The sequence below is a fragment of the Lissotriton vulgaris genome, chromosome 5, assembly GCF_964263255.1.
Source record: "Lissotriton vulgaris chromosome 5, aLisVul1.2, whole genome shotgun sequence".
NCBI lineage: Eukaryota > Metazoa > Chordata > Amphibia > Caudata > Salamandridae > Lissotriton > Lissotriton vulgaris.
In genome coordinates, this window is record NC_141693.1 from 1,323,528,387 (window position 1) to 1,323,549,580 (window position 21,194).

The 21,194-nt window shown below is 44.5% G+C and overlaps 1 protein-coding gene across 1 annotated transcript in view; it reads left to right on the forward strand.

The window, feature by feature from the left end:
* Window positions 1-21,194, forward strand: part of LOC147712542 (F-actin-monooxygenase MICAL1-like) — a 372,964-nt gene that overhangs the window by 259,416 nt on the left and 92,354 nt on the right. Inside the window, exons 12-14 of the mRNA XM_086923247.1 lie at window positions 1,515-1,662; window positions 3,333-3,541; window positions 3,940-4,049. Of these exons, the coding sequence (XP_086779373.1) occupies window positions 1,515-1,662; window positions 3,333-3,541; window positions 3,940-4,049 (467 nt within the window). The remainder of the gene's footprint in view (window positions 1-1,514; window positions 1,663-3,332; window positions 3,542-3,939; window positions 4,050-21,194) is intronic.

Consider the following 21,194-nt stretch of genomic DNA (forward strand, 5'->3'; position numbering starts at 1 on the left):
TGTGCATCTGATTTTCTGCTTTTCTGCTGCAGAGCATTTGTTCACATGCATATTCATTTTGATGAGTTTTTGTATTGGCATTTTTATGATTATGCTGATGACTCCTAACACAGATGTATTGATGTCTCTGCAGGTCAGTATTTTACAGGTTACGCATATGTTTATCAGTGCATGCGAACTGGTGCTATTGACCGTGTTTTGATGCAGGCCATTGGTCGTTCATGCTGGTCTTTCATTTTTTTTCTTTGAGTATCTTGCTGGTAGACGTCTCCCTTGTAATGCAGTCAATGAGGAGAGCAGGTGATGGTATGAAGCTGAATACAGCTGGACAATTAATTAACAGCTGATCTCTCAAGGACAGTGGGAATACATTGAGAAATAGTCCGTTTGCATCTGTTAATTTGGTGGGCGGCAGGATAAAGACTCAACAAAGGGATTCGTTTCAGGAGTCTCACGACAAAGAAATCTAACCAAAAGTATAAACAGGTACAAAAGTGGACTACTAATCTTGATGCTTTTGTCAGTCGATACGTTATCTTATGATTGGGAACAAGCAGTATTCAAATTAGAAAGCAGGAGGGAGACGACAAAGTGACCAATAACAGGAGAATGGTCAGCCATAGAGCAAGGTGGACACCATTGCTCGCCTTTAATGAGGTTCCAAAAAAGAGTGTGTACCTTCGGATTCGTATTTCACAGAAACACAATAATGAAATTGCAAACCTTGATTAGTGTACATTTCCCTGAAGAAGGACGCCTGTGTTTTACAGTAGAGCCTAAACCGTGTTGTTATTAATGTTACAATTATGTTTTATTTGTCTTTGTCTTTAATGCAGTTACATGTGATTATTGGTGATTGGTTGTGTGAGAGGACTGTAGCAATACGAATCGTGACAATTAGATGAAATGTATGTTTTTCCATTGCTGTAGCCCCAAAAATTAGAGAGAATATTGTGAGAAACGTTATCAAAATAAAAAATATGAATGCTGCAATTTTTGTAAAAACGTGGTGCTATGACTTGCTTTATTTGTATTGTGGTGCGCTGTAAAAGGGAGAATTCTCCCATATTAAAATGTGTACACAATCAGTAAAAGGCTATATAATTGACATAGATTTGGCCATGGTGTTTACAGGATCTATCACATACAATAAATAATCAAAAATGGGGAAATTAAAATATGTACACTCTATTAGGTGTCTGCCATTACTGCGCTGTGTGCAGGCATTTCAGTGTTTCTGCTATTGAATGTTTCTTCAATTTGTGATGTGTATGCTGGTGTTTGTGTCTACATATGTGTGCACAGGTATCTCAGTGTTTGGGTGTCCAACTGGAGAATGAGCAAATCTACCTGTGTTTTACATTATTTGCGAGTCACTGTAAGTCCAGGTGTGCATGTATTTGTTTAGCTGTCTTCACTTGTTGGGCTTGTGTTGCCCCACAGGGTGAGATACTTCTGTCGACCTGTGCCTGACCGTGTCCCTGCTTCCCTCTCGTTTCTGTCCTCCCTTCTAGATTCACTCAGTGTCTATGACGAGCTCCTCAAGTGGTGCAAGAATCAGACGGCCGGATACCGAGGCGTGGCGGTGACGGACTTTGCGCAGTCCTGGCGGAGTGGCCTGGCCCTCTGTGCTCTGATCCACCGCTTTAGACCACAACACTTGTAAGTTAAACTAAGAGGACTCCCGGGGGAGGTTTAATCCAATTAGCATGGAGGTCTTCTTTTTCATTTAAAAGCATTTTATTTAGAGTTTAGCGAAAACGAAGAAGCAATATGTTGAGTTTGACTAAGGTTAATCAGAGTAATAAGGTGAGGATCGTGTTGTGCCACGCCACTAGCAAGAGTAAGTTCATTTCTTTGTAAGTACCTCTTGTAGTTTTTTGTTCACTGTTTTTCTCCCAAAGGTAAACTATGGATTTAGTTCCCTTGCTAGACGGCCAGTCTGAAGCGATCTCCTATAGTAAACAAAAGGAACTACTTTGAAGCGGTGGAGCCAGCCACCTTACACTAGCGGGCCCCACCAGAATTTTTTACTAAGCTTGATCAAACTACAATGATGTATTAATTTCAGGTCCTTTGTCCTCGTCCCAGTCTTCACCTAGGAAGTGAATCCCACCACCCCGAGAAAGAAAACTCCAGGAGAATGCCGAGAGCGAATGCCCTGTTCTCCAAGTGCATGGTTTTTCTAAACCCACGCCAGAGCTCCTGGTACCTGTTATTCGGTGAGAAGGTGTAGCATAATGGACAAGCTGCCGATTCTGGAAACTTGACTTCCAATGCTGGCTTCCCCATGCGACCCACTCTTACCGCCCTTCGCCTCGTTTCTGTGGGTGCAAGTGAACTCCGCAGTGAGTTGTGGGGTGTTGGCTTGCGGTGCCCTAGACTGGGACAGAGCTTACATGCATTTGCTTTGTAAGGGAAATGACAAAGTTGATCCTGTATCTCTTCCAAATGTAAGGGCTTAGAATACGAGTGAATCCTGTGATGTGCACTGCATTAAAATGTGGACGTTTAGACCTTCTTCGACCCAAATAGAAAATGAGAAAGGAAAATGTGGGAGTGTTGGCGGTTCTTGTCCGTTCCTAATTTGGCATCAACGTGCACCTCTTCAATCAACACAATTCTTTTGTTCATCCACACCCAGGTGGAGCTGAGAAGAGCACCGAGGATGGCACGCGTAGACTTCTGGGCTTCCACCCCCTTGGTCAATGCAACAATGGAGTGTGACGGAAGAATACTGTATAGGTATTCTCCTGTCTCGGATTGGACACTCACTTCTTCACTATGTTACTACAGGATTCTGACCAAAGGAGATGTAGTAAACGGTTTCATAGAGCCCTGAGCATTTGTAAATATTCTGTCTGCTCTGCTACAAATGTGAATTGGCAGGCCTAGCTGTTGTAAAGGATGTTATGGATGATAATTTTCTCCCTCCCCATTTCCCCTTTTGTTTGTTTCGAGCCCTCTCACTTTTCACGTCGTGTCCTGCTAGATTTTCTGTCTGTTCTGCTTTTTGTTTTCTCCCTGACATCTCCCACGATTTTGTCACTGCATTCCACTCATTTCCCCTCACATTTCTTCCCTTTAAGGATCCTCCATGTTCCACTCTAATTTTTATCCTTCCCATACCCCCACCCCTTCCTTTGCTTGCCCCGCCTTGATTTGCCCTGTGTTCTGTCATGCCCCCTTACATTTTTATCCTTCATTTTCTCCTTCTCCAGTTTTTCAACTCCTTTTCTCTTTGATGTCTAACCATTCTTTTTCAGACTTGCTGTCTGCCCTCTACTCTTTTAAACTGACTTGAGTCTTTTTTCTTGTTCTGCTCTCTGCAGTGATTTTCACTCCCTGGACCAGAACGCTGCAGTCTACAATAACCAGCTGGCCATTGAAGTGGCAGAGCAGGAGCTGGGCATCTTGCCCATCTTAACAAGCACAGAGATGGCATGCTTGTCAGAGACTGACCGACTCAGTCTGGTCACCTACCTGAGTCAGTTATATGAGGCCTTCAAGGATGAGCCGCTGCTTTCTCCTTTTGCTCCAGGTGCGGAGTGGCTGTGCTGCATGACCTGTGGTGTGGGTACTCCCTTACCTATGATGGGCCTGGGTTGGCAGGTGTTTAGCTTCTTTTTGTGGTCTATGGTGGTTTGTTTAGTAGATATGTACAGTTGGAATCTGCATTTCTTCATCTAGATTGACACTGAATGTAAGTGGATTGCTTATTGTCACTTCTGTGGGTGGTCACAATTGTTTTGTTGGGTTATTGTTGTTGGTTCCGGTATGTCTGGTATTTTGATGGTAGGTGGTTTTTGCCGCATTTGGGGTAAAATAGTGATTTTATGAGTAGGGGTGTTTAATATAGTTAGTAGGTTTAGAATTTGGGGGCGAATGGTCTATTGAATTTGCAGATCTTTTGTGATTTGTTACTTTACTGTCCTTTAGAGCATGTTGCTGGTGAAGTGAAGAAGAGGGCCACACTCTCTGGAGCAAAATCTGCCCTTCTCTTCCTCAACAAACTTCAGAAAACCTTGTCACTAAAGCGCAACTGTAAGGTAAGAATCGAACAAACAAGACATTAATGGTCTGATAGTCCAGCAGTGCACTTGGTGACTACTGAAATAATGTGGTGTTGCTGGACCAAATGATGTGGCAGCTTGGAAGTGGCCTCCTAAGTGCCATATTGTGAGTAAAGCCAATTCATGCAACACATTTTGTGACGCTGTTTTTAACTAGTGTTTCCTTTTACCAATCTTAGAAATTGATGGGCTAGTTTAAGTAAGGTCACAACCAATTTCTAGTTTGCCTTGCATGTAGTCACAGGGCTCCATGCCTTAACACGTGTTGTCAAATCGCCCTTTGTAACTACTTCTGCACTAAAAGCTGCACTGGTTAGGTTTTAAAATCTGGCCTCCAGTCAGCGTGGGGTTCACTCTGAGCACCAGTTTTCACAGTCGGAAATAACACCTTGGCTGTGCTGTCTGCTGGGTAACGCTGCATCACTGCTGAGGTGTGGATATGCACTGAGGGGTGAACCCGGATCAGGGGCTCCTTTTAAATACCTGACTGGGTAGCTCCCTCGCTTCTCTCCAAGCGAGCATGGAATGATATCAAAATTAAATTCCCCTAATTCCTCTGTAGGAAGGAACTGGTTTAGATGTCCACTTAGGAAATGTTGCCCTGTGAGTAGAGAGAGGGGACCACATCTGGGGTGCAGTGACAGAGAGCAGCGGTCCTGTAGGAGGCGCTCACTCCTTGGTCTGCTGGACTGAGTGTCGAAGTGAGCACACCAGCCTCCCTGTACCTTGACATTGCTGTTTCCAGGGCTTTACATGGGGTTCATTACACCTGTGCAAGTGGACTTGTCTTTTTTCTGGTGTTGCGCATGAGAGAAGACTAATTTAACAATGTCTTAAGTTCCCCTCCTCAACAATGACGCTCCCATTTCCAGGATTCCTAATGCCCCTGCCTGGCGCCCGACCCTCCCCCTCCTCACTGCACAGCATTCCCACAGTACTCTGCTTGCCACCCCTCCTTAGTGCAGAACCACCACCCTGCTATGTGGCCCAATGGCAGGCAGGCATCAGTAGCTCACCTTTCATTGTATTCTGATACTAGCAGATTTTTTCAAAAACTACTACTAGTGCAAGAATGCAAAGTGAATTATAGGAATGGATGCAATTAAAGCTGACATGGCCTGTAGGACGAGCAGGTTATAGGATCCCTCCGCCATCTGCGTCACCACCTTCCCCTTGTAGAACTGAAAATCCCCAAACCGATTATGATTGCCCAGGCCAAGCATAATACGTCTGTGAGTCATAAATCATACAATATAGGTAGAAATTCACTAAATTAATACATCTGGCGCAATCAAAAACAAATAATAAATTCAGTCGGGTAAAACGAAACTGATAAATAGATCAAAGCTAAAAACCTAGTACCACGTAGGTTTTTTTTTTTTTTAAATATTTCTTTATTGGGCATTTGAGATCATAGTACATTAACACAGATTGCGTTCCTTTAGGATATGGAGCAAGGTATTTCCATAGTCCATCAAGATTCATCAATAACCGTACCTTGAAATACGTAATCGTCATAGCTGTAGTGTCATGAGTTATGCCAAATGCCATTGAAGTCAACTAAAACATAGCATCTTAATTCTCAAACAACAAAGCAACAACATTTAAGTAACCAAAAAGTCAACCCCCTTCCTTCCCGACCATGCTTAGTTCGATGTTTCTCAATGCTACCCATTGTCCCAGATCAGGGTTCACAAGGCGTCCCAATATTACCCTTTCCACAGACCATCCTCACCCCTCCCTGGGATCAGTGTCCCCAATAAGTGCAACTATGTGTCCTCAATTTCGTGTGAGTCAGTGTTCGATGTACACAAGGGAAAGGGTGACAGTTAAATGGAGCGCACAGCGTGTGTAAGCAGATTAATTCAAAACGTAACAAGGTGCTCAAAGTGAACAAGAGTCTGTCACCACAACTCTTATAGGTGCCAACTGGTGGCTGATCACAGTAAAATAATTCACCAAGCACTCAAAACAGAAAGTCCATTAAAGAGTTCATAAGGTAAGTAAAATTCTTCTCTTCTTTATTCGGTCATCAAATTCAATGGAATCCTTGAACAGCAATACAGCCAACACGTGTTTCGTCTAGTCTTTATAAGACAGTTAGACTTCTTCAGGGCTGCAAGTAATTACAATAGCCTATGTTGTAAGTATGTAACATCAGCACTTATAACATAGCATGAACAACCCAAATAAACATGGCTAAATTTTATATACATAATTCCTAAAGTAACCGAGCCGTGTAACATAGGAAAGGCGTAAACATTAAAGGAAGTCCCAAATGCCAAGTGTGAAATAATGAATCACCACAACGTGACAGAATATTTTGCCAGGTCGGCAGTCCAAAGTATGAAACCCAAGGTTAAAAAAGTCAATATGAAACGTAATACAACGTACCAATAAATGCACGACCAAATAATCACCAATCTTCCACACTGATTCGACTTTATCTGTCTAAGAAAACATAATGCCCAATTCACAAGCCATTCTCTGGGGATACATGGTGATTGCAACTTTAAGCAGTTAGTAAAGCAACTCACCAAATAAGAAAAGTAATTCTCGTGTAGCACGTCTTACTACCATCAAAGTAATCATCAATTTCAATAACGTTGTAGCCACTGCGAATAAACATGACAAAATATAATGCAGCCACTATCTAATGCTTTACACTTAGTCACAACTCATAAGCTAGTGTAATCTCCTTAACCTACCTATATGTAGCTTGACTCAGTCCAATAATCAATTCCTCACGAAGTATTTCCTTTTTCTCAATATTAGTGCCTGCCAAGTATAACCAAACATAAGTTTAGAAGTCTCAGTAATAATATTATTCATAGTAATATAAAGCCCCATTATTATTAGACATGCGGAGTTACCTGCATGGAGAGTTCTCCTGTTCTAGCATTCTTCCGTAATTCCGCGTGCTACGCGGGCGCCATCTTGTAATGGCTATTTATATTCGTCATACAAGTGCGCCATGTTGGAACAGTATCCGTGTAATCAGACCCTACTAAAGAACAATAAGGTCTTCTCTCAAGTAATTTTAACCATGTATCTTCTGATATTATATTTAAATATTGACCCGAAAACATAAATACGTATTTACGGGTAAAAGATCGTAATGGACCCTAAGCCCCTGCAAAAATCACATCGGGTGCGGTAATAACAACACCATCTCACTCTACTTAGATAAATAGGTATCTTTGTTATTCGTTCACAAATAGTAACGAAATTTACGAAAGAGTGTATTATTCAAGCGCACAACAACAGTACTTATCTCCAAACAGGACCGCAATCGCGAGCGCCATTTTGTAACGGTTAGAGATAATACTACCAGCCATAAATAAGGTCTCATTATTAATGTATATTTTCACTTATATACAACTCCCCAATCAGATTGCATAAACACCATTTACCCCATTGGATGGCTTGCTAAACGGTGACGTCCCGCATATAAACCAAGATCAGGGAAGATAGCCAAGAGGAAACAATGAAGGGAGAGGAGAGGAATATCAAAATCAGTAAGCAAACTCAGTTAGAGTATAATATGCATAAACAAATCACAGATCATATAGTTACATTTTAGCAGAGAAACAGCACTCACGGCAAGAAAGAAACTGAACAATCTCATCTGTCATCCCCTAGGAAGTATTCAAATTCATGATCTACATTCATCCCTAGCTCTACGGCTTTTAGTTTCATAAGCCACATCACTTCTCTGCGTCGCAGAGCTAACTGTCTATTTCCACCCCTAGGTTCTCTCTTCACATGATCAATCCCATGGTAGGTAAACTCATGCTTTTCTTTATCCTGATAATTTCTGACCATATGTGAGGCTATAGGATAACGTGTATCCCCTGTCTTGAGAGCTCTAAAATGCTCCACTATCCTTTCTCTCAATTTCCTGATAGTGCTCCCTACGTAAATCTGCCTTTGTTGTTTACGTTATAGCCTGCTCATGCGGGCAGATTTACGTAGGGAGCACTATCAGGAAATTGAGAGAAAGGATAGTGGAGCATTTTAGAGCTCTCAAGACAGGGGATACACGTTATCCTATAGCCTCACATATGGTCAGAAATTATCAGGATAAAGAAAAGCATGAGTTTACCTACCATGGGATTGATCATGTGAAGAGAGAACCTAGGGGTGGAAATAGACAGTTAGCTCTGCGACGCAGAGAAGTGATGTGGCTTATGAAACTAAAAGCCGTAGAGCTAGGGATGAATGTAGATCATGAATTTGAATACTTCCTAGGGGATGACAGATGAGATTGTTCAGTTTCTTTCTTGCCGTGAGTGCTGTTTCTCTGCTAAAATGTAACTATATGATCTGTGATTTGTTTATGCATATTATACTCTAACTGAGTTTGCTTACTGATTTTGATATTCCTCTCCTCTCCCTTCATTGTTTCCTCTTGGCTATCTTCCCTGATCTTGGTTTATATGCGGGACGTCACCGTTTAGCAAGCCATCCAATGGGGTAAATGGTGTTTATGCAATCTGATTGGGGAGTTGTATATAAGTGAAAATATACATTAATAATGAGACCTTATTTATGGCTGGTAGTATTATCTCTAACCGTTACAAAATGGCGCTCGCGATTGCGGTCCTGTTTGGAGATAAGTACTGTTGTTGTGCGCTTGAATAATACACTCTTTCGTAAATTTCGTTACTATTTGTGAACGAATAACAAAGATACCTATTTATCTAAGTAGAGTGAGATGGTGTTGTTATTACCGCACCCGATGTGATTTTTGCAGGGGCTTAGGGTCCATTACGATCTTTTACCCGTAAATACGTATTTATGTTTTCGGGTCAATATTTAAATATAATATCAGAAGATACATGGTTAAAATTACTTGAGAGAAGACCTTATTGTTCTTTAGTAGGGTCTGATTACACGGATACTGTTCCAACATGGCGCACTTGTATGACGAATATAAATAGCCATTACAAGATGGCGCCCGCGTAGCACGCGGAATTACGGAAGAATGTTAGAACAGGAGAACTCTCCATGCAGGTAACTCCGCATGTCTAATAATAATGGGGCTTTATATTACTATGAATAATATTATTACTGAGACTTCTAAACTTATGTTTGGTTATACTTGGCAGGCACTAATATTGAGAAAAAGGAAATACTTCGTGAGGAATTGATTATTGGACTGAGTCAAGCTACATATAGGTAGGTTAAGGAGATTACACTAGCTTATGAGTTGTGACTAAGTGTAAAGCATTAGATAGTGGCTGCATTATATTTTGTCATGTTTATTCGCAGTGGCTACAACGTTATTGAAATTGATGATTACTTTGATGGTAGTAAGACGTGCTACACGAGAATTACTTTTCTTATTTGGTGAGTTGCTTTACTAACTGCTTAAAGTTGCAATCACCATGTATCCCCAGAGAATGGCTTGTGAATTGGGCATTATGTTTTCTTAGACAGATAAAGTCGAATCAGTGTGGAAGATTGGTGATTATTTGGTCGTGCATTTATTGGTACGTTGTATTACGTTTCATATTGACTTTTTTAACCTTGGGTTTCATACTTTGGACTGCCGACCTGGCAAAATATTCTGTCACGTTGTGGTGATTCATTATTTCACACTTGGCATTTGGGACTTCCTTTAATGTTTACGCCTTTCCTATGTTACACGGCTCGGTTACTTTAGGAATTATGTATATAAAATTTAGCCATGTTTATTTGGGTTGTTCATGCTATGCTATAAGTGCTGATGTTACATACTTACAACATAGGCTATTGTAATTACTTGCAGCCCTGAAGAAGTCTAACTGTCTTATAAAGACTAGACGAAACACGTGTTGGCTGTATTGCTGTTCAAGGATTCCATTGAATTTGATGACCGAATAAAGAAGAGAAGAATTTTACTTACCTTATGAACTCTTTAATGGACTTTCTGTTTTGAGTGCTTGGTGAATTATTTTACTGTGATCAGTGTTCGATGTATTTTCAGATCCAGAAGGGGCACCAGTAGCTCCAGCAGTCAAGTTCTTAACCATGGCTCCCGCCCAGGCAAGTACACCGTCCGGCAGTCTGTCGTCTTGACGAACCCTTTTCAGATGAGCTTCTTCTGCCCAAGCCCATTCTCTTACGTCCCTCAGCCATTCAGTTGTCAAGGAAGGTCTGGGACTCAGCCAGTGGATGACACTGTGTCGTTTAGTTGACGTTAGACTGAGGATTACGAACAGTCCACTCATTTTTTCTTCTTTTTGATGGGAGCTAGGCCCAACAGGCATTGCTCGAGTTCTCTGGGGATGGTCCAGCCCGTGACTCTAGGCAAATGAAGCAATATCTCAACCCTGCAGGGCACGTCACGTGGAGCTGAGGGCAGAAACACGTGACGTGGAAAAAAAATCTGCCAGGGCATATCCCCAATGCTACACCTGGATTTCCTAGTCTGGTAAATGGCATACAAGAGTTTGGGCGAAAGGTATGGCATGTGTACGAATTTGTATTGGAGCAATATAAATCTTGAATTCACTGAAATCTCTCGTACCCCCTTTGGATCCAGACTCATTTGGCAGGGGTAATGGGGAACTTGCACCATGCCTTCAACCTTTAGGAGAGGTTGCAGTCTGGCCGCCGAGAGCATGGTATAAATGCATACGTTTCTGAACATCCACCATTGACAACAGTGTGATGAGCGTCTGTGTGGGTTCAGGGGCTTCATGGAATCCCATCCATATCTCCAGTGTGGTCGCTGCTACTTTAGAAATTGCCTCTCGCCCGAGTTGGGATGTCTCAATTGCATCTTGCAACATAATAATGTTGTCTCGTCAGTGTATCACAATGTGGGTTAATATACGGAATGTGCAATCAAACCTTTTTAATTTAGTAGGGTAACTGATAGACTTGAATTATGTTTATTTTATGTTTAATGTCATTGAATGTATTTTTCTCTCTGATTATTGTTGCTTTTATGGTTGTGTCATGCAAACCGAATAAAGCTTTGTAAACTGAACTGAACTGCATCTTGCAACAGATGAAGTGGCCCGCTGGATATGAGTCATCTAAAATAGTGAAGTCCCCTGTGTGGCACGCTCAAAGGCCATCTAGTGTGCGAATGGCTTAATCTTCCAGAATTCTAGAGTTGGTGCATACAGCGCTCAAACGAGTACCACCCCCCCCCACACTGCCTTCTTTAAGTTTGCATATGTCGTACACATGTGGCAAATTTGCAGCTGTTCCACTGCCCTGGAATAGTAGGGACCCCAAGTCCATATCACCATGTGTGCCTGACAATAGGGACATCTCCCAATTTGGCTCCTCATCAAACCAATGGATGGCATGCTGTAGGTGTTTCACCAGATAATAAAGCTCGAGATTCAGTACCTCCATTCCTCCTTTATCCCATTCCAGCTTAACTGTGGTGAAGCCCACACTGCGCCTCTTCCCAGCCCTTAAGAGGTCTATCAGGAGTCTATGTTTTCGAAAGACACTGCGGGGGATTTTGTGCATGATCCCTTGTAGTACATATAGGCAGTGAGGAAGTACCACAATTTTTATTAGGGCACTTTATCCATTCAGAGCAAATGTTAGTGTTCCAAAGTTGTACGGTCGAACGGAAGATCGTCAGTATGCGGCCCAAATTAAGGATGTGGCATCATTGTGCGTCATGTGCTATGAACATACCTAGATATTGAACATTGTCACTTGCTCATGGCATACCCATATTGAAAAGTCGTGTGGGAACCACGTCCTTCAACAGTCCCAGAGGGAACAGCACAGATTTAGATTAATTGACATACAACCCAGTGAACTCTCTAAATTTTCTCATAGGATCGGAGCCGAGATAGCAGGTCACTGTTAGTATACCATAGCATCATACACATAAAGTGAAACTATGTGAGGTGTCCGTCCCACCTGTATTCCCCATCCCTGCAGCACCTGCCGATGTCTGTATACCACCGACTCCATCGCTAGGGCGAAGAACAAGGGTGACAAGGGGCATCCCTGCCGGGCGGCACGTTGTAATTGAATCACGTCTGATACAAGGCATCGCATACGTACTCTCACCATTGGTGCCGTGTATAACCGTTTTATCTATGCAATAAATTTGGAGTCCGGGCCTAGTTTCTAAAGAATCAGTCACATATAGTCCCAACCAACCGAATCTAAGGCCTTTTCTATGTCTAGAAAGGATAAGGCATATTGATCTTCAGTTGAGTGGGGTGAGTGGAGGATATGAGATCAACGGCTGGGATTGTTTGTGGTATTCCTCTGGGAGATGAAACCTGATTGATCAGTGTGTATCAGTTGTGAAAGGTGGCAGTACGACACTTAGCTAGCAGTTGGCCAAGTATCTTTTGGTCTATATTCAATAGGGAAAGTGGCCGCTTTCCCGGCTTGGGTATCAACACTACAAGGGCCTCTCTCATAGAGTTGGGCAGTGCGCCCTGTACCAAGGCCTTCTGGTATAATGGTAGTAATTTATCAGTCAAGGTCTCTGGAAATGTTCTTATAGAGCTCGGCGGGCAGGCAGGCCCCTCTAGTAGCCTTCGCCGTCTTAAGGGAATCTATGGCCATCAGTATTTCTCGTTTGGTAAGAGGGTTTTCCCTTTCTTCACGTTTAGACCTCCCTAATCTTGGCAGTGGTGTTGAGGTATGTGACCACAAGGTGCTCCGGAGATGCGTTTACATGTCGCAGGTGTGCAATCAGTGTATCATTTAAGGATTATTGTGTATTACGCCCTGTCTTATCTCATAGTGCCTATATAGGGTCCATGTAGTATTTCTGATTAATCATTCTGACCAATAAGCAACCCATCTTCTCTCCCTCCATGTGTAGTCTGCATCTGTAGGTAAGACAAACATGACTCTCCAGGTGTTTGCATGAGTCATAAAGGTGTTTCTTTGCCAACTCCAATATTGTACGCTTCGGCTGGTCATGCAGGAGCTCTGCCCAAGGCAGGACCCTCTGTTCTTGTAACGTCAAATCTCGCACCAGTGTGACACAGATGTCGGTGTTAGTAGCCATCCCTGCACCGCTAAACACAACCTTCATTGCGTCCCAATCAGTAGCCCTATGCTGTGTGCTGTTCCAGTTACTGGTGAAGTAGTCGGTCAGTGATTCCTCTGTCATTTATATAGGGGGTCCGTGAAGACCTCTGCTTTCATGCACCACAATGGGACCTGATGTAGTTTGCTAATCAGAGAGAAAGTCAGTAGGAGGGGGCGAGTGGTCATAGATATATCTAGCTTGGTATGCAATGTCTGTCACCCGCGGAGCTGTCTCTGCCTGTATTAGAAAGTAGTCCAGTCTGCTGTGTGTCAGTGCGACCGGCAAGAGCATATGTGAGTGTGGAGCAATTGCTCTCTTCAAATGTCGATGAGAGACACCCCCTGCACCATCTGTTTCATGGCGTCTGTTAGTCTGGGCTTGGTACCCTGTCGTCTGGGGATGCGTTTCATCTCTCTGTCAAGAACACAATTGCAGTCTCCTGCCGCGATCAGATCGGCGGGGAGGAATTCATGTCAGTGCTGTTATGTCTCCAAAAAAGGACCCACCGTTATTTTTGAGAGGTTGGCTAGACAGATCTTTGGTGCATCGAATGTCCCGTGAAGGATAACATATCATCAGCCCTGGTCGATGCGCACTTGTAGTCAGTGCTTAATTTGTAAAATATGAAGTGCAGGTGCTAACATTTTTCTAGGAAGCCACACCCACTTCCCCGGCTCCACCCACTTCCATTGTTGGGTCTACCGACATCCACAACTCTCAACACATCAGAGCCACCTCATCACTTCTTGAGTTCCACAAGAAGCTGAAGCCCTGGCTCTTCACATAAGCACCTAGAGTACCTCACACCTACACAACTGCCCCAGCACCCGGATACTCTATTGGGTGAATAGTGCGCTATACCAATCAATATACCAAAATATAAAATATGAGAAGCCTATAACAACTTAAAAGTGAACTTGAATTACAGAATGTGTGTGTGTGCCTGAGCAGAGACGTCACCATAGCTAAGCAGCATGTCTTCACTGCGAGAAGTCTGCGAGAAGTGCTGTATTCTGGCTGGTAATGGCACGTAATGACTTCTATTATTGCGTGCTCTGAGCCCGGCTGCCAACCTTGCCAGCCTGAGTCAGCGAGTCCACAGCACCTACCCCTCCAAACTAAAACAATACAATAGTTCGTTGCAACACTTAAATTTGTTTCTGCAAGCAGGGAGATGCCCAGCTGATTTAATGGGCTCTCTCTGGCGCCGTTATGTGTCCTCTTCAGCAGGGCAATTAATAATTCCTTCGGTGGACCACCTGTCGGATGGTCCGGTCGTGGGAATACAAGGCAGAGGAGAAGCTTTACAAATATCTCTTCCGGCCCCGTGTAGTAATACTGTGTGTCAATGTCGAAAATGGTGCATTCACAATTACTGCTACACTTATATATACAATTCTGCAAACTGAATCGTCTTTTGGCTGTGCAGGAAAGGCAATATGAAACAGCCGCCTAGGGCGCCACACCTTTGTCTCATTACCCAATATTCCAGAACATTCCTCTCTTTCCTATACTCCCTTACAATTCTGTTCACCACCAGCACTTCAAAGTAAACGTAAAATGACATGTTGTTATACGAACATCACATTTTCCCAACATTCCCTTTTCCTCTCTTCCCTTCTATCTCTCTGAATCTAATCTCATATGTTTTCAAGCAGCCCAAGGATGTCCCCTAAGCAGTGGGTAGGTCAGGGTAAGATAGTAGAGATCCCAGGTCATCGGGTGAACTGATTGGCGAATAAGAGCTTTTTTGGGCACATTTACATTAGTCACCGCTTGTCCACCAGTACCTGCAGAACATTCTAGCAGGATTTGCGCCCATCCGTGCTCTTTCACACTCTAGGTACTCTGCCATTAATCAAAGGCAGACTCTCAAAAAATAAACCGATGTCTGCCAGAAGGCGATGTGGGGTTAATGAGACCTTTTTCACAAATACTTGCCTGCAGTTATTACGAGCCCGCTGTATGTTTAGCAGGCGGGTGGGGAGGTAAACACTCAGTACCTCTGTAGTCGTGCATCAGAGGTGTGCTCACGAGTGTGAAACAACATAAACTCCCATAAAAATACACGTGTATATTGGAAATGCAGCGGCTGGAGTTGTATCAGCGAGAGATTACTTTAGAGGCACTGACTTACTTTAAGGATGCGAGCGACAATTCCAGGGCTGCTCACCTCTGCAAAGGCTGTATTAATGTCTCTGCAAAGGCTGTATTAATGTATTAATGGACCGTGTGCTGCTGGTTGCAGGTGGGGGAGGGGGGGGAGAGGGGGAAGCAGTGAAACCAGCTCTTGCTATGACCCCTGCCTGTCTCTGCCAGGCCTCCGTGGGGATTCAGAGGAGGAAGCAGTGAAACCAGCTCTTGCTATGACCCCTGCCTGTCTCTGCCAGGCCTCCGTGGGGAATCAGAGTAGATTATTTTTTTTCCCTCGCTTAGTACACATGAATCCGGCAGGAAGTATTTAAACGTCTGCATTGCCGCTGAGCCCTTCCATGCTCCTGAGCACTTTTTGTCAAAGCCTGCTGCAGCCGCCACGCCTCGCCGGACCCGCTTCGTGGGTCCCGCTTCGCGGTCTGCAGTGGCCAGCAAGACTCTCTAAGGGGCCTCACCTGCACCGACCGGCAGGGCTGCGAGCTAGAGCGGCGGACTCCAAGGACCAGGAGTCCCTGCGCGCCCTGGTCCAGCTGGGCTGCTCTCCCTGCCGGCCCCGCCCTCTCCTACACAGGATTTAGCAGCGTTGTTCACCAATTTCCAGTGGATTGCCTGCATTGCCGCTGAGCCCTTCCACGCTCCTGAGCACTTTTTGTCAAAGCCTGCTGCAGCCGCCACGCCTCGCCGGACATGCTTCGCGGTCTGCAGTGGCCAGCAAGACTCTCTAAGGGGCCTCACCTGCACCGACCGGCAGGGCTGCGAGCTAGAGCGGCGGACTCCAAGGACCAGGAGTCCCCGCGCGCCCTGGGCCAGCTGGGCTGCTCTCCCTGCCGGCCCCGCCCTCTCGGTGGCCAACTGCACAGCTACAAACAGGAAGTATCTTTCCCGCTGCGCGGGAGCGCGCGGGGGGGCGCCGGGAGAAGCCCGGGACAAGGGCGGGACCGTCTGTGGCCGTCCGGGGCCGACAGAGGCCGGGCCGGGCCCACTCTCTTTGCCCTCCCTGTTATTTCATCTTATTCATTAAGTGTTCCTTTCTTACTTCTTGCTTTATACGTCCTTTTTCTGCCCTTAGTGATGTCTACCTCTGAGGCAACTCAGGCACAGGCCATACAAGGGTCTTCTTTGCTAGGACCCTTGGATACATTTTTTGCCAAAATTAAGACTGATGTAGACCGGGAGCTCTTTCTGGCTGAGAAACGGGCGGGTCGACGTCTTTCTATTGATAAGCTGAAATCAAGACCTCTTCAACCCTTGGACACAACCACAACATCCCTTTCAACTTCAATGGATCTAACCTCATCATTAGAATACGTCAATACTTCACTTCCCATAGAAGATATCCCCCTCATTTTTCAGACTAATCCCCCTGCACAGAATGAGAATGACATCATCATTATCTCGGACTCCATTTACCCCCAGGTATCCGATACCCAGACAATAGATCTAAGCACCCCCTTTGCAGAACCAGCTCTTCTTTATGACCCAGGCATTCCATCTCCCGTGTTCACACCAAGCATACCTGATCACCATACCAAGTGCACTACTGAGGGCCAGCCTCTATTGTCACCGCTTAGGGACACTACTAAAAGTTTTAAAACCCCTTCCAGTAAAATCTCTTCTGGCTCCCCACCAAGGAAGCGAAGAAAGAAGCTGACAATTAAAAAGAGAGCCGTGCCTCCTAATCAAGTGTCACATACTATATTTACCATCCCAAACAAGGTTGGGGTTGTAGACCCCGCGAAAGAGATGACTTCCAGCTCCATCTCGGTACCTAGTTATGCAGGACTACTGAATGACATCGATTGTCTTATGAAGGCATTGATCCTTCCTCTTACTGAAAGGATCAAAAGATTAGGGGAGAATGTTGAAAAAATTTAACAAGGACAATTGGGGTCACCTTGCCCGAAATCAAATGCCCCTAGAGTTTCAACACAGCCTACTAAAGAATCCAAAACATCTAAGACAGTGACTGGTACCCCCAAGGCAACCGCACCACCCACAGCCGAGCCACCAAAACCGTCCCAGAATTCTATACCACATGCCAAAAATAGCAATAATAGCAATAATAAAACTACTGCATTGGAAAAACCCACGACCGTAGAAAAACCCCATACCTCTATAAGGCCCCATAGTACGCATCCCAACAATAGTACTAACTCAAAACCCTCTCCTACCGTGCCATGTCAATCAAATAGAAGAATAAAGAACACCGCAGATTTGCCTCCTGAATGCTTAAACTATGTTATAGCCCTCACAGGAGTGCCACCCCCGCCAGAAGGTAACCGTGAACATCAGGCCAATTTAAAAAACAAGGTTATCTACTGGCTGAGGAGAAACAGGCCACTCCTGCCTCACCTGAACAGTGATATCGTCTCGGCCAGGCGATGCCACTGGGTAGGTACTAGACCCAAGGATATTGAAGGCGACGTGATCTTAGTTAACTTCAAGGATCACAGATTGGTAACCTACATTAGCGACTGGTACCCTGGAACGGGGGAGGGGGGAATTTCAACTCATAACCTAAGCTATTTTTACCCTGAGGCTATGCTGAGAAAACTGCCAGCCCAGCCCAGACTTTACCATCCCGATAGCTATGGTCGCTCAAAACCCCCCGGTGGTTTTAACACACCTACATTTCATAAAAATCACACGGGCCATAACACTTCCTTTCCCTATCATTTGAACACTTTTGCCCCATTGCCGTATAGACCTTCCGCCTCAGATAGCTTAGCTTATGTGAGGACACCAAGGGATCAGAATCCCTTTGAAAACACTAACGCTTTCCGGTTGCAATCCAGTAAGGTACTATTACCACCGAGAAATCCTCATAACCCTAACGTCCATTGGGGTGATCCACGTCTTCACAACCCAAAAGATTTCTGGAATATACCCCTGTCCAATTTCTATCATCCGCTCTCAGGCTTAGATGACAATGAATGACTCCACAAGCCAATTATCACAGAAAAATCTCCTGTGGGCCCACGGACCAGCCACCGCACCTCTGCCCACTTCTCGTCATCCAGCCCGCTTAAAAACCATCTTAAGAGCTATTGTGGCAGAATAGCGGCGGGTACGGATTCCCTGAGTGAACCACGGCTACCTGATCATCCACAGTCCCAACAGTCCTTGCATAACGGTTCCACTTCCAATCCCTTGATCCCTTCCCATACCCTCATCACCAGAACACAGCAACTAGATTTACCCTGTGTGAACCTAGGCCGCACTTGCGGAGACACCAGCAATGTTCCTGCCTCTAATTCACTCCTTTCATGGAATGTGGCGGGTCTAGCCAGTAAGGCCTCCAACAAAGCTTGGCTAAATGTTATTCACATGCACGACATCTTATGTTTCCAAGAAACTTGGTGCTGTGAAGAAGTACATCTTCTGGGGTACCAAACTTTTCACTCCCCTGCCATACCATCAGTCCAGGGTCACAACAAGGGGGGGCTTTGTGTCTATGTCTCAACAACAGCAAAGGTTAAGATCCACAAATTCTTCTCTAACACCTACTTCCAAATTTTACTCTTTAAGTGGGGTTCATTAGAGAACATAGTACTGTTGAACTTTTATAATAATATGGTTGATACTGAATTGGAGTCCACCATGTCAGATATATCGCGTCTGTTGTCACATACTGTGGATCATCTTAAGGGGGCAATAATAATGTGGGCAGGGGATTTTAACTGCACGATTTGCCCACAGTCCGATTCTCCTTTGTGTGGTATTGCGGATTTTGGCGAGGAAAACCCAACTCATTTTGTGCACACAAAGAGGGGGATGTTGTTAAACACATTTGTCCTTAAATTTGATCTTTGCTTTGCCAACCAGTTTTGTCCCGCACCCGTGCAGTTTGAGCCAACCTTTTTTGGTAGAGATTGTAATTCAACTATTGATTTTATTTTGATTTCTACTGCCAATTCTGGAATTTTGACCTCATGGGTGGTCGGCAAGGATGTATTTAGTGACCATTATCCCCTTTCTATCAGTGTAAAAATAAAGGAGCGTAATGCTAAAAAACCTACCCTTTCCACGTATCCCTATAGGATTGATCTATCCAAAACTAACGGCTACGTTGTGAAATGGGAGAGGATTGTACCCGGTGCGTTTCTGAAAAAGTTACTCTCTGATTCCGCAAATGATGTTAACCTCTGTCTAGAGGATCAGGCCGACTCCTCTTCCGTCATGACCGCCTTCGCCAACATCCAACAGCGGATAAAAAACTTGCTGGCCCGGGCAGCGAATAATAACTACTCACCTAGAGAAGGGTGGTTCGATGGGAAGTGCACAAAAGCTCTAAAAGCTCCTAAAAAAGTTTTGGCCCTCAAACCTAGGGACCCCGACACAATTCGTAGTGCTAGGCGAGTATATAAATGTGCATTAAAAGAAAGAACCCAGGCCTTAAAAAAGCAAGCATGGGCTACACTAAGAGAAGTATCCGCCCAGAAAAATACCACCAAGTTTTGGAGACTGGTCAAGTCTTTGTATCAACCGAATAATAGCGGTAATAAAATAGATCTGGCAATAACAGGTGACAGATGGTTGACACACTTTAGGCAGTTATACATGGACATAAAGCCAGCTGGCACTATCACTTCGATAGGGCAGGTCCCAACTGTCCCACAAACCATAGATAGTAGGAGAGAGACCCATCCCCATGCCTGTCCATTCCCCATTGACATAACATTTACTGTAGGGGAAATGCAGGATGCAATCAGGGACAGTGCATCAGGCAAAGCACCAGGGCCAGATTGTACCCCGGTAGATGTGTACAAAGCTGAACCAGATTTCTGGGCCCCTCTGCTCACAAATGTGTTGAATAAGGGCAACCAAAAGGGGTTCATAGAAAGCTGGTCGGACGCAATAGTGGTCCCCATTTTTAAAAAGGGCAGGCGTGACGATCCAACCTGCTATAGGCCAATATCCTTATTAGATGGCCTTATGAAATTAGCAGGGAGGATTATTTTAAAGAGACTTCAGGAGTGGGAGGAGGAACACAATGTAGTCTCACATCTCCAATATGGATTCAGGAAGGGTATAGGGACTGCTGAGCAGTGTTTAAATTTGGCCCTTCTATGTGCTAAATACACGCAGGCTAGAGGCGGGTCACTTTTTATAACTTTTGTTGATTTGAGTTCAGCTTTTGATTGCGTGGACCACTCTTTGTTATGGTCAACATTGGCCGAGATGTGTATTGACGCACGCTTAATCACCTTCATTAGAGAACTGTATCATAACTGCGGGGCAAGAGTGAGATTTGGCAAGCAGGGCCAATGTACTGACAAATTCGCCCTGTCAAGAGGGGTTAGGCAAGGGTGTATCCTAGCCCCCAGGCTATTCACTTACTACATAAACTCAGTGGGCCAATACCTCTCTCTCATTCAAAACGATTATCTTACCGTGAAAGGTTTACCGGCGCCAATCCTCTTATACGCCGATGACGCGGCCATAATGCCCCAGACCCAAGTGGGACTGCAGAGGGCAGTGACTAAATTTGCAGGTTTTATGCAGGATAGAGGGCTGAAAGTAAACATTTCGAAGACTTTTACCATGCCGTGCACTAACAAGCGCAATAAGGTGCCATGTAATGTGTTCCTGAACAAACAGAATATAGCCACCGTAGATAAGTTCTGCTACCTTGGCATATTGTTTGACAGGAAATGTCGTTGGAAACAGGCGATTGAAGCAAGGAAGTTGGCCTTTATCCATACTATAGGCGCCGTACGCGCTTTTTCTAACAGAGTGGGTGGTAAACCAATCAAAGAACTGGTACAAATATATCAGGCAAAGTGCGTGTCCACAGCCACCTACGGGGCGGGACTTTGGGGCATCGAGAAGGACCAATCTTTGCAGAGCTGTGAGAACCAATTCATCAGCTACCTTCTAGGTGTCCCAAAGACTACATCCTCATTTATGACACACATAGAGGCTGGAGTTAAGCATTTGGGCGACAC